Source organism: Phaseolus vulgaris, chromosome 3, assembly GCF_051622355.1.
Source record: "Phaseolus vulgaris cultivar YP4 chromosome 3, ASM5162235v1, whole genome shotgun sequence".
NCBI classification, from domain to species: domain Eukaryota; kingdom Viridiplantae; phylum Streptophyta; class Magnoliopsida; order Fabales; family Fabaceae; genus Phaseolus; species Phaseolus vulgaris.
The window spans coordinates 4,873,098-4,890,397 of NC_143500.1; the positions used below are offsets into that span (position 1 = coordinate 4,873,098).

At 32.5% G+C, this 17,300-nt stretch overlaps 2 protein-coding genes across 4 annotated transcripts; both read right to left on the bottom strand.

The window, feature by feature from the left end:
- Nucleotides 1–1,226: 1,226 nt before the first annotated feature.
- On the bottom strand, nucleotides 1,227–11,455 carry LOC137806252 (Metallo-hydrolase/oxidoreductase superfamily protein). The gene is made up of 8 exons (XM_068606256.2): nucleotides 11,178–11,455; nucleotides 10,995–11,088; nucleotides 10,049–10,174; nucleotides 9,754–9,912; nucleotides 8,380–8,498; nucleotides 8,037–8,228; nucleotides 5,098–5,188; nucleotides 1,227–1,601 (listed from the first exon to the last, which is right to left on the bottom strand). Exons 1-8 carry the CDS (start codon nucleotides 11,327–11,329, stop codon nucleotides 1,521–1,523), a joined length of 1,014 nt encoding a protein of 337 aa, XP_068462357.1. The 5' UTR covers nucleotides 11,330–11,455; the 3' UTR covers nucleotides 1,227–1,520.
- Nucleotides 11,456–13,686: 2,231 nt separating this feature from the next.
- On the bottom strand, nucleotides 13,687–17,253 carry LOC137806253 (Endosomal targeting BRO1-like domain-containing protein). 3 transcript variants are annotated; one of them, XR_016519660.1, is made up of 6 exons: nucleotides 16,868–17,243; nucleotides 15,990–16,157; nucleotides 15,372–15,639; nucleotides 15,116–15,282; nucleotides 14,790–14,935; nucleotides 13,687–14,200 (listed from the first exon to the last, which is right to left on the bottom strand). XR_016519660.1 is itself a non-coding variant. In XM_068606257.2 (6 exons), exons 1-6 carry the CDS (start codon nucleotides 16,910–16,912, stop codon nucleotides 13,847–13,849), a joined length of 1,152 nt encoding a protein of 383 aa, XP_068462358.1. In that variant the 5' UTR covers nucleotides 16,913–17,253; the 3' UTR covers nucleotides 13,687–13,846. The 3 variants fall into 3 exon arrangements, 1 of the variants encoding a protein (XP_068462358.1); XR_016519658.1 differs by having other exon boundaries at nucleotides 14,790–14,950; XM_068606257.2 differs by having other exon boundaries at nucleotides 14,790–14,939; nucleotides 16,868–17,253.
- Between the last annotated feature and the right edge of the window lie 47 nt (nucleotides 17,254–17,300).

The following is a 17,300-nucleotide window of genomic DNA, read 5'->3' on the forward strand; positions in this document are numbered from 1 at the left end:
ATAGGTACAGTGTATTTGTGCTAAATATTTTTAGTTGGTGATATATTCATATATATTATTTAGCACAACTTGTTATTATCATTAGTTATATACCTCAACATAATTCTTAGGTGTCAATCTTTTCATTATAAAAGTTTAGGTTAGAAAAATATTATCCATCATTCAAGGTCAGAAAATAATATACCAGTTTTAATTAAAAAATATGATATAATTTCCTATCATCTTTCAATGAGTCAATTTCTGTTCACTCATACAAACTTCAGTTTATCTTTCATTTTCAATTTAAATTTAATATATATATATATAGAGACCACATTTAATGATATACTGTTAATGTTTTTCCTCCATTTATAAGACTACATCAAATTTTATAATTAAAGTAGTAAGCTGGTAAGAAATAATTTCAATAATTTTTTTACTACAAATATCTATTTAGTCTGAAGTATCTATTTAGTTCAAAGTACGAAAACCAACTTCGTATTATACTGCAGAAATATAAAATATATTTAACCCTTATTTTACTTACTTGCCGTAAATTTATTACTGACGGGTTTTTTTATAAATGTTAAACAGGGTTAGTTTGGACATTTCACATCCCCATTGGAATTGAACTTGAATCCAATAGTGCATAATAAAATAGTGCAGAAAAAAAAACAAGATTCTTTCTTCCTCCACTCTCACATGGTGCAGAAAAAAGTCTAAATTCTAATTAATTTTGAATTATATAATCTAAAATATATTTTTAAATTTTGAATTACGTAATCTAAAATAAATATAGTTCCATGTTATATCATCTAGAATGCATTTCTATATTATACATCTAAAATATATATTTCTAGATTATACAATCTAAAATATATATTTCTAGATTATACAATCTAAAATATATTTCCATAACACCATGGACAATTTTGATATTTTCTACAGTTATGGAGGTACATGAAAAAACTATGAGGGTACTGAAAGAAAGAGTCAAAACAAGATTGATGGCCCGAAGGAATAACCATATCTGCATTAAACAACATTCATTGTGATACAATGTTAATTTCAATTATATTTTGGAAAAAAAATCTAAAACTATGTTGGAAAAGATACCTCCATTAAAGTGGTCATTCAAGTTGTCCCAATTTATTCCATATCCATTATCAGATTCCAGAAATCTTTTTGTCCATTTTGTTCTCTCATTTCAAGGTTTTGGTGAAGTCCTAACAAGTAAATAACAGTGCTTCATACCCAACTCAGTGGATTTTTACTACTTGTCTCTTCTTTTATATACATACAATAATGTCTTGGATAGTGTATTAACAGGAGTGCAGTTCATAGATATACCAATAAACCATTTGGATATATATCTAATCAAATTAGCAACTAGATTATATCTTCAACATGGCACACATATAACATATAAGCTACCACACATACAGGGGAAGAAGTAATCACTGGGATGAGACAATGTATCCTTTGCCTGAAAATACTGTTGTTTCATTTGGTCCCCAGTACAAAAATGAAGAGTAGGTTCTTTAATTTGCTGAAATTTCCACTGGTACTCCTGGAGTAGGTTCTACAACCTTTGCATCTGGTAATTCTTTTGATAAAAGTTCCTGCATTCATAATTGTTCCAAAGATAGAATCATTTAGCATACAACAATAACTGTTCCAGTGATTAATTCTGTGACAAGTGCTACAATCGTGCCACTGCAAGTTGGGTAGAAGGAATGTCAATGAGGTGGTGGAGATAACCAATATTTTGGTGTATTTTGATGGTTTTGTAGCTGCAGTTTGCAGTGCTTGGCATTCCAATACGAGCACGGTGCTAGCTGGAATAGGATGTCTATCTATTGTTTTTGGGGTGTTTGTTCATCTCTTTATTCTTGAAGATTCTTAATGTGGTTTGGTTTATGTAAAAGGGTTGGGATACCCCTTTTGTATCCCTCTTAATTTAATTTCATTATTTGCTGATCAAAAAAAAAAAAACAATAACTGTTTATTTGAATAACTTTTACATAAACTTATTGAGAAACTTCTATTTGTCTATCTTATTTCCTTCCGTCCTTAAAGAAAATTGTATTCAAACAAATGCTTAGTCAATTACTTTATTTTCTAAGTAACAATAATTCATAGTTAGAGAAACACCATCTTCTTTCTTTCTGTTTTAATTTTTTTTTTCAAAAAACTGAATGTAAAATGACAATGGATTTGCTGTATGTATGTGAGCCTGTGATGGACCTTGAGTTAGACGACAGACACAAAAAGGGAATTAATCTGTGAAGGATGAAGATGGCAGGAATGAGGTAAAGTTAAAAAGGTTAGAAAATGCTGCGAATAAACATGTCCACTCTGTTCTGTTATAAGATGACATTTTTCCTGTTAGTAAGATAACCCTTCTGATATTCACCCTCTCTAGACAATCAAAGAAGAGTGATTCATTCCAAAAGTTTCTTATAGATCGAGTTTACTATCAGCATTACCCCCAATCAGGCTTCTGTCTCTAGCAATGATCGAGCATGATGAAAAAACTTAAAAGTAGATAAAGCCAGTTGATGATTGAACAGAAGAGCTAGAAAGATAAAAGAGCACACAATGTGACAAGATTCATTGTGTAAGGGTTCCTCCAAAGGACTTGTATAGAACCAAACAACCATAAAAAGTCACCCACAAACAAGCTTTTTGTTTCTTGAGGAAATGAGCTAGCTGGAAAGGAGAAGGTAAAGATGACCAAGCTAGTAGACAATTGAACAAAATCTAGAAAATTAAGAGGTTGATATCAAGGCTCCCAATATTGGGATCTCTATTTCCATTGTCTTGTAAACAATCACCACTGTCATTGTTTGCCATCATCGTTGAGGTTGCCACAACAAATAGGGTTGTTGGGACCTCTTGACCACTAAGGCGTGGTTACGTCTCATATGTCTCCAATTTGGTTCTTTCGAAAAACAGTTATTTTTTACAATGAAACACAAGGCGGAAGGGTTAGTATATAGGTATAAAACTAGATTGGTTACAAAGAGGTATACTCAAACTTATGGAATTGACTGCGAGAGACTTTTTCTTGCTCTAGCAACTCATTTTGGATGGGACTTATACTGGTTGGATGTGAAGAATATCTTTCTTCATGGAGTTTCAGAAGAAGTGTACATGGAGATTCCTTCTGGATTTGAAACTTACCTAGGAAGGAATAAGGTATGCCTCCTAAAGAAGGTCTTATATGATCTTAAACAATTTCCATGAGCACAATTTGGAAGATTTACAAAAACAATAGTTTCCTTTAAAGAAGGTCTTATATGATCTTAAACAATTTCCATGAGCACAATTTGGAAGATTTACAAAAACAGTAGTTTCCTTTAGATATAAGCAAAGCCAAGGAGATCATATCTTATTCATAAAGTACTTTGTTATAAGTAAACTAACACTATTGTTGGTCTATTTAAATGACATGATAATTGCAGGAGATGATGAAACAAAGAAATTAACTTCAAAGGAAAAATTGCAGTCCAATTTGAAATGACAGACTTGAGAAAACTTAAGTATTTCCCAGGTCTTTATCGATAAAGCACTCCATTATAGGTAAACTTACCCTTCTGTTGGTCTGTGTAGATGACATGTTAATTACAGAAGATGATGAAACAGAAAATTTGACTTTAAAGAAAAAAATTAGTGGCTCGATTTGAAATTAAAGACTTGGAAAAACTTAAGCACTTCTTTGGAATAGAGGTTGCTTATTCAAAAAGATGAGATTTTCATCTCCCAAGGAAAAGATGTACTTGATCTCCTCAAAGATATAGACAAGTTGGGATGTAGAACCTCAGGAGTTCTTATGGAACAAAATTATAGAATTGGAAGTGAATAGAGTTCTCCTCTAGAAAAAAAAAACTAATATCAGAGATTGTTAGGAAAAAACTTATTTATTTATCACACACGACACGAGACCAAACATTGCTTAATGAGTACGTGTGGTAAGTCAGCTTATGCCTGATCATGTAACTTAACCTTGAAAAATTTTCAACAAATATCTTAATAAGTGGGTTTTATGCTTAATTCAACCTCACAAAACCAACCGAGGAATGAACATCTCAAGTGTGTGATTAGATATTATGGGTGATCTAACAGGAATTCGATGTGTGGGACTAGATACTTGTCGAGTGGTTTGATAACAACCCTACAACGAGCAACACGATAGGTCTAACAAACCTTGCTAAGATGGGCTTTGATACCATATTAGTAAGTGGATTTATACCTAACTTAACCTCAAAAAATCGGTGAGATTTGCACTCCACTTATATATTATGATTTGACCATATTCCTACTGGATGTGGGATCTCCAACAGGTTTATTCTCTAAGAAGACTACACACCATAGAGGACTACACTGATGCTTGATTGGGCAGCATTAGTTACTGATAGGGTTTAGGGTTTAGGGTTTAGGGTTTAGGGTTTAGGGTTTAGGGTAACTTAGTTACATTGTGTAGTTAAAAACAAAATGTTGTGGCAAGGAGTAGTGTTATTTATAACTTATAAGGCTATAGCTAAGGGCATTTGTGAAATGTTGTGGCTGATGAGAATCCTTGAGGATTTATGAACCCTACTATTACAGCTATGTTGCTACAATAAGGCAGCAATAAGAATAACAAAATCTAGCACGGACCACACTAAATATGTGGAAATTGATTGGAATTTTTTCACGGAAAAGGTTAATGAAAGAGTTATTTATGTCGTTCATTCCAACTACACAAAGTGGCTGATATTCTCACCAAACGGATTCTTAAACGTAAGCATTAGCTTCGTGTGAGCAAGTTTGCCATGACACATATATCTATGCACCAACTCGAGGAGGGTTCAAATTTGGTAGAAGAATTTGTCTCAATACATTAGAACTATTCTAGAGCAATAAATCTGAATTAAACCAGTCATATATGTTTAGAACTAGGTGCATTTATTTCATTTATTCTCTCCTGATTTTTTGGAGATTTGTTTTTTCTATTTATTTCCATATTTGTAGAATAATCAATCATTTAATTCTGCAGAAATACCCTATGTGATATTATTCTGAATACTTGAGAAGAGTAAAATATTTTGTCTATTCCTAAAAGAAGAAGCTAACCTTGAATGATTCGACTGTTCCTTCACCGCTAACTAAGCTTGCAAGAAGCCCTTTGCTATCTAGGTCTCCATTTTTCATTGGCACAATGAACCTATGGAACAAGGAAAGAACATTTATGTTAAGAAGAATATGAAATATTGTTACACTTCTAACAAGAAAATATAAAAGGTCAAAACCACTAAATTGATTTAAGTTCAAATGTACTCTTCCAAAGGAACCAAAATTATAGGGAAGGTTACCAAAATGACTTCTTTTAAAAACAATTTCAATTTAGGAACAATTAACCCTTTAACTGCCTAACAATATTCAATGAGGGGCTAAGGAGAAAATACTAACAAATGTAATTTGCATTAGTGATTTATTGTCCCTAAATTGGAAATTCTTTTTACCTAGAATAGAATTTCCTGTTTCCCAGCTCCCAAAAGTTTATTCAAGCAAATACTTTGTTTGAATGTTCCTATTTCTATGTAAATGTAGTCATTTCAGCTCTAGTATTAGAAGTTATCAAGGAAATATGGATGTAAATATTGTACGATTATTGCATCATAAATATAGATTTGGTTGTAGGAAATCCTTAAAATTAAGGGATTGGGCTCCCCAAAACCGTGACAAGGAGTGGGAAAGGAGACAACATAAGAAAGGGAGGACAGGCACACATAGCTGCTGAAACTAAGAAAGAAAACAAAGGAGAATTGATTCAACCCAATCAAGATGAAATAGAGAAAATGAGATTGTTCCTCAACAAATTTGATAAACCAATAGGTACTTGTTCTCTAGCATATTCATAATAAGGCGTGTTTGGAAATTTTCCTTTAGCTGTTGGATTTAATGTCTCATATAGATTCTATAACGAATATTTGATATGAAATATTCTTATCTCTATTCGATGTGGGATCTCCAACACCTATCATGTAATGTTGTTTTTATAACAATGTTTGTATGTTCCAAGACAAGCATTCAGAGAGGATGATTGGACATGCTAGAGAATGAAATAGCCTCTATTATTTGGATAACTCAAATCTTCCCTCAAAACTACACAATTACAGTAGAAATTTTTCCTCTTCCTCTGATTTAATAAAGACCAACTGAGAGAAGGTCCTTCTACAACATTGTTATCTTGGTCATCCATCCTTTAGAGTCATAAAATTGTTATTTATTCCCCTTTATAATAAATTAGATGTGGAGAGTCTTCATTGTAAAGTATGTGAACTTGTTAAACACAAGAGTGTACCTTTTCCAGTCAGTAATAAAATGAGCACTTCTCCCTTCTATTTAATTCTTATTGATGTTTGGGGTCCCTCAAATATCTCGAATGTATTTGGCTCTTGTTGGTTCATTACCTTGTACTAGGGTTACATGGGTGTTCTTTCTAAAGCAAAAATCTGAAGACAACTCTGCTGTTAGTCAAGGTGATATTATCTCTATCGGCTACTTATGGTTTGGAACTTGCAACAATTTGATGCGAGAAATGTCTTCCTTCATGGGGCACTTGAAGAGGAGATTTACAAGGAATTTCCCCTGGATACAGTGGGAAAATTGCTACCAATAGTGTTTGCAAGCTGAAAAAGGCATCGTACGGACCAAAACAATCACCACGAGCATGGTTTGGAAGGTTTACTAAAGTTATGATAGGTTTGGGCTTCAAACAAAGCCAAGGAGACCACACTTTGCTAAACATTAAGGGAAAGAGTGCTAATAGTCCTTCGAGTTTATGCTGATGATATTATAGTGATTGGAAATTACGACAAAAAGAAGGAATACTTGAAACAGAGACTAGTCCTAGAATTTGAACTAAAAGAGCTTGGAAGACTAAAGTACTTCCTAGGGATTGAAATACTACTCTAGCCAAGGAATTTTTATATCTTAGCAAAAAATAATTGATTTGCTAGCAAAAACTGGAAAAATTAAATGCAAACCACTATCCACTCCAATGAATACTAATCATAAATTATGTAGAGCTGAAGAGGAACCAACACTAGACTAGTCTACCTCGCTCAAACCTAACTAGACATTGCCCATTCAGTGAGTGTCATAAGCCAATTCATGCATGAACTGGAGGAATCCCATCTTCAAGCTGCTTTTAGAACTTTGTAGTACCTTGAAGGGAAACCATGGAAAGGGAATATTGTTCAAAAGGAATGGAAGATTGAATATTGAAGCCTACACTGATGTTGATTATGCAGGTTCTCTTGTTCATAAAAGATTAACAAATGGATATTGTACTTTCTTAGTTGGGAACTTAGTGACATGGAGGAGCAAAAGAACAAAATGCGGTTGCAAGATTAATTTGGAGGGTTTCATGAAGCTCTCCTGTCACAATAAGTCAAAAATAGACATTGCACACAATCTCATTCAGAAAGACAAGATAAAGCATATTGAAATAGATAGACACTTCATTAAGGGAAAATTACACAAAGGTCTAGTATGATACATTTCTTCCCAGCAGCAGGTGGTTGATGTGATAACAAAAGGACTCAATAGCTCAAGCTTCCACAACCTCATAAGCAAGTTGGGAATGGAGGATATCTATTCCTCAGCTTGAGGGGGTGTCAAAATATGGATGCAAATTTGTACATTTATAGTATATTTGGTGGGACAAAATCCCTAAAATTAAGGAGTTTTGGATTAGGAGTTTATTTGGTATATTTGGTCCTAATATAGAGTCTTTATTCAAGCTATTCATTTTCTTTATTTCAGGAGATTTATTTCCTTTAGTTAGGTTTACGTTTTTCCTTTAAATACTCATGTATTGTTTTTGTATCGGAATCAAGGAAAAAATTTCCACATTTATTGCCTTCTGCCTGTACTTTTTGTCACGGTTAAACAATTTTGTCTCCTTCAGTATATTCCGCGAACGAATTGTTTTGGGTCTGTTATAGTGACATAATAAAATGAAGAGCTCTTTTATTGTTATGCTGCTAGTAAATACAAAAGTTTACTTGGCTTGAAGCAGCTTTGCAAGTTTCACTGCATCTTCTTGTCCTGAAACCAAGGTAAAATTGGGCAAAAGTTGTTTTATGACTGGTGTTATCACAATATCTGCCTTTTCCTTCTCAATGTAACTTTGATTGTATACACAGTGGGGTTCGTAGTAGAGAGACAATTGGCCTTGTGGGGATGTAACAAGGTACCTATGACACAAGCAACACAAAGCCATCAAATTTTGTTAAATTGCATTTTAATGAAAATACAAAAGAATAGTACATCAATAAATAAGGTGGATACAAAACCTAAAACACAGATAAGAGAAAAATATGATAGAAAAGGTTTGACAGTATTTACCCATTCTCAGGACGTTGCCAAGGAGGTCCAAGAATTGGTCCAGCTGTAGCCTTAATATTGACCTTGGAACCATAATTTGTTTCAATATCAGAGCTCTGCCCAGGTTCTAAATATGTAACCTGAAAATAACTGAAACTATGTGAAAACATGAGTGGTAAACTAATTATACAATTATAAGTAAATTAGTGTATGCTATTTGTTGACAGGATATTGTGAAGAGCAGAATTAAGGTAGGTGATTGTCATGTAAAGAACATCCAAATGAAGTATTGGGGAAAAGAAGGCACAACTATTGAAGCAGTGGACGGAAAGAGGAGAAAAGCACCTCTATGCACAGTGAATAAATTCACTATCACACAAAACGTTGTTAAGAAGTATGCACAGACAGGAAGAGGAGTTTTCAATCCTATGAGGTGGATGATTGGGTCTCCATAGAAAACACAGTATGGTACAAATATACCAAATTGGCTGCTGAATTTTATGAGCCTCACCAAGATGAGAAGATGTTAGGAACAATGGCCTATCAGTTGAAGTTTCCTCTACATTCAACAAATCATCCTATTTTTCATAGGCATGTAGTTGAACTTGGTCTAACTCTTCTTAACCATACCTCTGCCTTGACAGTTTTGGGACTTTGCCTTTGCCACAGCAATATATCTCCTTAATAGACTTCAACAACCTCTCTTAACTTTGATGTCCCTTATTTTGTTCTATTTAAACAGTCACTTTCTCTTAACTTCTTGTTTTCCCTTTCTTAGACCATACAATAAACACGAACTTGAAAACACGTCTCATGAGGGCACTTTTCTAGGATACTCAACCTCTCACAAAGGATACAAATGTCTTTCTAGGATTCTCTCTAGTGTGTTTGAGATATAAAATGAGAAAAAGGGTGCAAAAAGGCCTAATTTATTTACAAGTTGATTAAATATTCAAACAAGGGATATATGCTTTGTTATGATATAATTAAAGATCTGAAACAATAAGTTTTTCATTCAAATGTTCAAGGTTTAGGTTCCAGTACTTTGTCTTGGTATTGAGTCTTGGCATTGAATATGAATACTAAGCAAGAGCTTTTGTACCAACAGTTCTCATATCAGGTCCTTCAAAGTGTAATAAATCGTGGACATATCAATGGAGGCTCTCTTTTGGAACAATTTAAACCACCTCAGTATAATATAATAATTTAATTAAGTACATAAAATCACTGTATCATTCAAAAATCTTTAACCAACATCTCTGAGCAATCAAACTACATAGATTGGATATATCAATATGAAGTAATTAAGCCAAAGGTTCAAATTCAAATACACACATAGGAGTTTTCATGAGCCAAAGAAAAGAAAAGTAGGGAAAAAAAAGAAAATATACTAACATTTCTGAAAAGAGGATCCAACAAGCCTTTGGCATTAGGGGTTGCTATAACTCTAATATTTGGGAATTTCTGAGAGAAGGGCTTTAATGTCTTCAAGTGGCAGTGATCATCAAGGCTTTGAGTAATAAGTAAGCAACTGATTTCCGGAAGATCACTGAGCTGCACTACAGAAGCATACAGTTATAGCCAGATCACGAGTTTCCGCAAGGTGGAGTTAAAGAACAACACAACACACAGGCATAACAAAGAGGTAACACAATCAACTAGTAACTAGTTAGCATCCATCAAAAGATACCTGGAATTGCTTTAACACTTTCTTAGCAGCATCATATAGCCAAGGAATTCCAAAATCCAAGTTACCAACCAAAATTGGATCGACCAATATGTTTGTCCCACCCACACTCCAGAGCCAACTGTTTCCCTAAATCCAACACTTAACCCATGTCAAGGAAAGGGAAAAGTACCAAGCTTAAAACAAGCCAAAATTTAGTTTAAATTTGAAGAAGCAAATCTGTAGTATCACAAATAACTACAAAATATTACATTATTTTCAATTTATTTCTTCTATTCAAAGATTTACACAAAAAATTTGGAAACAATAATGTAGGGCATGTTTGATTCTCTTACAACTTTTTGGCTTTAAGACAATTCTACATTACTCAACAATCAACTTCTCATCCAACATCTATCAAGTTTTGAAAACTATTTCCAAAACAAGTATTTAAAAAACAAAATCAGAAACAACTGATAGATGTCTTTTCATTTTCTCATGTTTCCATCTTGTTAAACTTCTCTCTCAAATCCATAATCTACTCTGCGCCCAGCCCCACCATTCACCAACCGCCTAAACAACTTTACTTGGCAGCGTTTTGAAAACTTAAAACAGTTTTAAAAACAGAAATCAAACACACCCTTTTGGGATAAGTGAAGGAACACTGTCTTGTCTCAAACCTGGGACTCATAGATGGTATTGTAATAAGCTGGTGTATTGCCACTGCTCAACCATTCGACCAGGTTGAGGACAGACAATGCTAGTTTTCCACAAATCTTTTCAAGACAAAAAAAAATAAAGCAAAAATGCATTACAAGAGCCATAATAATACTATGGTTGGACTAAAAAAGAAAAAAATGAGCAAAAAATAACAATTTAAAAATTATAATTTTCTCCATAATATAAAAAATTTCAAACTTTTGTAACTCCTTTTCTCTTTAGTTGTGCATACACAGGTAAAAAATGTCACCTCTAAATATGTGAGTTTGAAGACATCAGCAGCAGAGAAAGTGGAGCCAACTGCGTTCTCTTCTGAGACAACAGCAGAAACAACACTACCCCACCTGCAAATAAACCTCATCATTGATTAAATATTCCTCCAATCTTAAACTACAAAGACAGAGAGAAAACCGATCAGGAAGAAAAAACTGACCTTGAAGTTGAAGTATTGGAACTAGTGCAGATTGAAGTGCTTGAAACCAAACGGGTAGATAAAGAAAAGGGTTGTAACAAGGGTCTTCTTCTTCTGGGGTAACAGGGTTTGTTGAACACAAGAGAATTGCAGTTGCACTGTAACGTGGCCATTGTTGAACCGTTGTTGCTTCACCCACCACCCGCTAAGTTTGTCTGTTATTAATCATACTTAGTTACTATTTTTTTTTCTTCAATAGTTTTTTTTTTTCATTTATTATCATCATAATCTTTTTCAATTTTTTCAAACTTTCAAAACGATTTCAATTTGATAGATTTTTTACAAGTGAGTTAATATATTCTTTATGTTAAATTAATGATAGTTAAATTAATGATAATATGTGACATAAACCGTCAATAACATATCATTATCAAAGTTGATTTATTAATAAAATTAAGATATGACCCGAACAACTAAAAATAAGATGTTACCATCGTTAACATAAATTAAATATTAAAATTTCACATTCATTCATTTTAGAAAAATAAATCAAATTCAAAATATTTAAAATAATAGAACGAAATTAAAAATATATTAAAATAAAATAAGTTATTAATTTTACTATTATTATCATGGTGGTCCCCTAGCTTACTAATTCATTTGTGATAATTTATAAATTAATTTTGTTCGTATTATAAAACTCCACTAGTTTTTATACATAAAATTATTGTAAATAATAAAACTCTCCATTCAACTCAATTATTTAATATAATTACTTTGAGAGATAAAATCAAAATTACTAATTAAAGTAAGATAATTTTATTAAAGAATCTAGGTAAGAAAGAATAAAAGGAATATGAGTAGCACGAGTTTTTCTGTAAAGTAAGAGATTAATTTTAGAATTATAAAGTGAAGGATAATATTATATATAAATAATAAAATATGTAGTTAATTTTATACCACATCATAAGTAACTTTTTAATTAATAAGAGCATAAACTTTGAACTTTATTTTTAAAGGTAAAATAATTATTTTAGAACAGTTAAATAAACGAATGTGTAATGTGTGATCCTAAGTATGGCACGTGTCACATGGCTACGCGGTACTTTAGCTTCAATCACATAAATTGGTTTAATGAATTTTTTAAGTGGGTAATTGATTGTGTTGTTCTTGTTTAATTGATTGAGTTTGTGTATTCTTATTCGAATCATAAATGTTAATTTTTACAATCCTATGCATTAAATTCATATTGAATAATGAACATTTTTTTAAGATAAAAATCATTGTTGAATCCTTAAATTCTTAGACTAATTATGTAATTTAATTTAGGTAATAAGTTTTTTAGTTTGCCTTTACCTATTAAGTTCGGATATGGCTGTTAAATAGTGTATTCTTGTGTCAGACACGCGAACTTTAACAAATGTCATGTACGACATGTATTAGTGAAATATTCAATTCAAAAAATCTTTCTTTTGTCTTTAAGAATTATAACAAAATTTCATCACAAATTGAAACAAGACAAATGTGATTTCTAAATACTCAAACTTTTGGCATAAATTTCAATTGTGGTTATAAAAATAAAGAAGATATCCTATATATAATTAGAAATATTAGATTATATATGTATTATTAGGAATGATTTTATTTAATCTCGTATCATATCTTTATACAATGTGAAATATTTTAAAGTTGTTAACTTTTCTTTAAATTAATTTCAACTAAAGTGGTTTTTTCAATGAAGATGATTAAGAAAGGTACAAAATATTTTAAATGAATTATATTCTCTTTTCACCTTTTGGATTTAAAATAGATGAATTAGGTTTATTTTTGTTATATTTGACTAACCTTGTTCATAGATGATTTTGAATACATAAATTTTGATTGTCAATTTATATAATACATAATGATGTAATATATAGATTCATGTTTCCGTGTCCTATATTTTAGAATTTATATGTCTCAAAGTGTCTGTGTTGTGTTACGTAAGCCTGGACTTGTTTCGCAAGTTTTTCGAACTAATTTGTCATGTCAAACTTGTTTTAATCTGACATCCTATCCTAAAAATATGTCCATAATAAAATATAAAAGATTAAAAATACTCTTAAAATAAAAGATACCAAAATAATTGATATCTTTCTTCAAAAGTACCTATGCTCATATATGATTCCAATACTTTTTTTCTTCACATTTAATTATTTCACATCACGTTCTTTTTATAAAATTTATGTTAGGCATCATTATGGGACCTGACATCTCAAATAAGCTGACATCCAGACTCCATCAATCATATGCCATCACATGAAATGTAGTATAAAAGAGAAAAAAAGAACAAAACAAACATGGGGAACCAAACCAAACCCATGCAAACAAATACAAAGAAAACTCCCTAGATCAGCCTAAGCAAAACAATACATAGGGAGTTTATACCTATTATGGAAAAAATCTAAAAAAATGTTAGATAGCATAATTCCATACCAAACATATCCAAGCTTACTACTCAACCCTAAAAAAAAGTCTATCGGCGCAATGGTTTCTCTCTAAAAATATGAAAAACTTTAAACTCAATATCTTTACAAGAAGACAAACATTTATTCCAACTCATGGAGATAGACGAGGGAATGAGATGCCTTACATTAATTGGAAAAGAATCTCTTCCCTTTTGTCATCCCAAACAAACATTTTCTCTCTCTCTATAGTGATATCTTGAAAGAAAGTTTTCTTTCCCATTTTTTGGGACTATATGGTATAAAATTGACTATTTTATTACCCTGAGGCAAGGGTAACTCATCTCCTGAAGGGATCTTCTCATGCCAAACAAAATCATTCTCATGTACAAACTTTCTGAGCACTTCAGAAGCATCTTGAATTTGATTCTGGTATAGAGATTTCCAAGGATCTTCTCCTGGTATCTTCTTTTTAACATTAGTCAACACAGAACAAAGAACACCAATAGCAACTCCTATCTGACCACAATCCTTCAGGCTTTCTGCAAGATATTGCTGACCTTTCAACTCATGTAAACACTTGCAGAAATACATAAATTCCTGTATACATAAGGGTACCTTGAGAATTTCTCAATACCATAATGGAAGATCAAAATGGAAAAACAAACAAAATGATTAACTAGAATAGCCAAAAAAGGACAACGTCTTAATAAGAAATTGTTCATCAACAAAAATCTTTGGATAGAGTATCTGAGATAAGTTATGCTTGACAAGTAACATTACTATTTCACTCCTACAAATACAATCTTCTTCTTTGTCACCATAACAAGAATATCAAGGTTCACTAGTTCCATTCACCTCCTATTCTTTCTGACCAGTAAGGATCAGGGGAAAAAAGAGTTTAAAATGAATTCAGGATAAATGGAAAACAGACCATGTGTAAGCAATTAAACATACTGCATATTGTTATTTTGACATAGTTAAAGATACTAGGGTGTCTTTGGATACAAACTTACAAGAGCTTTTGAGAGCTTCTCTACTGAAAAAACACTCTATTTCCAAGAGAGAAGCTCTTTTAGTTTGTTCCCAAACACACACCTAGGTCAGAAATTGCATCAACTGAAACTCTATAATGAGATAGAAGGAACGCAATAAGCTTATATATAGCAGGTTGGGTAGCTATGCATACCAATAAGCGTGGTGAAATGTCTTTGCACTGTGTGACAACGGTATGAAAAATTCCAATAGCTTCTTCGAGAAAAAGTGTGACACCATGATGCAACTTTGCCAGTAGACTTGAAGAAGTACCTTTCTCTTCAGCCTTCCTTGTAGTTACTGCCTATACAGTTGCTACACATTCGTTATTTAAAACCAAAATACATAATGAACTTTATGCTTAGAAACTGGGATAAACAATATGATTTCTGTCAGAAATGATATAGTTAAGATTCATGATATGGCAGCATGCAACTTGAGACAAAAATGAAACAACACAGAAAAGTACATAACACCAACCTGGGCCTCAGCTAAGCAAATGAGACTCATAATGGTGGATACTGCAGCAAGAGCTTCAGGGGGCTTTTCCGGTGGCAATTTAGGCTGTAAGGGGGGCAGAACCTCTTGCGCTAGATGATGATAAATGCCTGCAGCTTGTCTGAAAATGGTGGTGGATTGAACCAAATCTGCAGAACAAAAATGAAGGCATGTACAAACATATTCAACTGGACAAGTTCATCATATGAAATTGTATTTTGAGTTTCTCAACACGTACCAGTTGATAGAACTTCTAAAGCCCTCTCACGCAGGATACCAGCACAAAGAAAAAGGGTCATACCAAGCTCAAATTGCAAATTATCAATTTGAAAAAATTTAGGGCCCGTGAAATTGAAGAAAGAAGATGTGCTAAGGGAACTACTCCAGCGTATCTTAAGAGCCACTGTCCATTGAGCCATTTGGATTCGTTTATTGGTGCTTGCTACATCAGCATAGGAAAACAATTTTTCCAGTAATGGCAGATACTGCTCTATTTTGTGAATATCCTGATGCAGACAAAAAAAATTATTGACAGAAAATGAGAACAATTTGTCAATATTAATTGAAATTTGACCATTTACTGAATATTGGGTATAAACCTTAATTGGTCACACACAAAAATACCATTTCACAGTTCATTGTCATTTCATATTGAACTCATAAAATACTGATAAAGAAAGTTCAGACATCTAGACATCTATTTTTTCCTTCAATTTCCACAAGGTTGATGCTAGCTAACATTCACTTACCAAAAGAAGAAAGACAATTTAACAAAATTAAAGCTGAAGGACAAAGAGAAGATACAAGAAAAATGGTAGTAAGGAGCTGATACAGACAGCACAGCCTAAACAGTTACCTGTTCATAGCGAGATTCCAACCCTCCAGACATTTCTTTTGCAATAGCTTTTGTGATGAAGCTGCTCTCATTAATGGAATCTTCAATCGCTTTACGCTTTGAGCTTAATTCCTTAAGATATTCAAGTGTTACAGTATCACGGGCAGAATATGCATCCTCAAACACTATCTGATAGCATGAAAATCTATAATTAGTGCTACTAAGTAACAATGGTGAAATCATCATTCCTGATACAATACATAAACCACTACTTTTAAAAGGCAAAAATTAACCCAAAATCTAACATGCTCTAACTCTAAACCAACAAATGCACAGACCATCTAAACAAATAACTACTTCCAGTGACAAAGCTACAAGCATGTTGTCTACACCTAAAGTTCAATTCTTTTAGGTGAACATGAAATTTAAGGTGAGCTAGGTAGGTCTCAGGGATTTACTAGAGACAGAACATGCCTTAAGACTAAAAAAGTGCTTATAGAAATACTTACAAAATTCTACCAACGAGATCATTATATCAATTGTGGGATTAGTACTCACCTTGCACACAATTGTTGAATCTTTTACTGGCAGTGTTTATATAGAAAAGATTATTTATGTTGAGGTATACAATTTAAGTGAGCATTTCAACAATGAAAACTTAAATTTGTTTTGAAACATTCATACTAAACCTATTTTGTTCAGAGGTCAAAACGATATAACAATATACAGTTCCTAAAAGTATAGATACACTGTGTACGATCATCTTATACCATAAGACACTGTGAAGGAAAGTTCCATCAGATTTAAGATTATAATCCTCTCTTATATTTTCCAAATACCCCAAACAATCAAAAACCAGAAATTCAAAAAATTTACAATAGCCCTTTTAGCCAAAATACCTTCTTAGTTTTCAGCTTTGATGGCTGTACAAAATGCAGCATCATTTTCAACCCCTTAAACTCTGTACACCACCACAATGATCCAGTCGAAAACTCGAAAAATTGTTGAATTTCCACAAGCACTTGCCTTTCCCCAATTCTCTAACCGCATTTATGGGAAAAAGGTAGAAAATTTTAATTAATTAAAAAAGAAACAAAAAGGCTGCAGTGAAAACACGAATGCTAGAGCATGGTCAGAGAGTCCCAATTGCATTAGGGTTTTAACAGAGTCTGAAACTTTTCAGAAGAAATGTGCAAACCCAGAAGCCAAAAACTGATCATGAAAAAAATCAGAGAAGTGAGGATGTGGAAGTGAAGTTCAACATGTATTCTATTTATGTTATTATAAAATTATTTTTTAACATATACTTAACTTGATCAATGAACTTTAGAT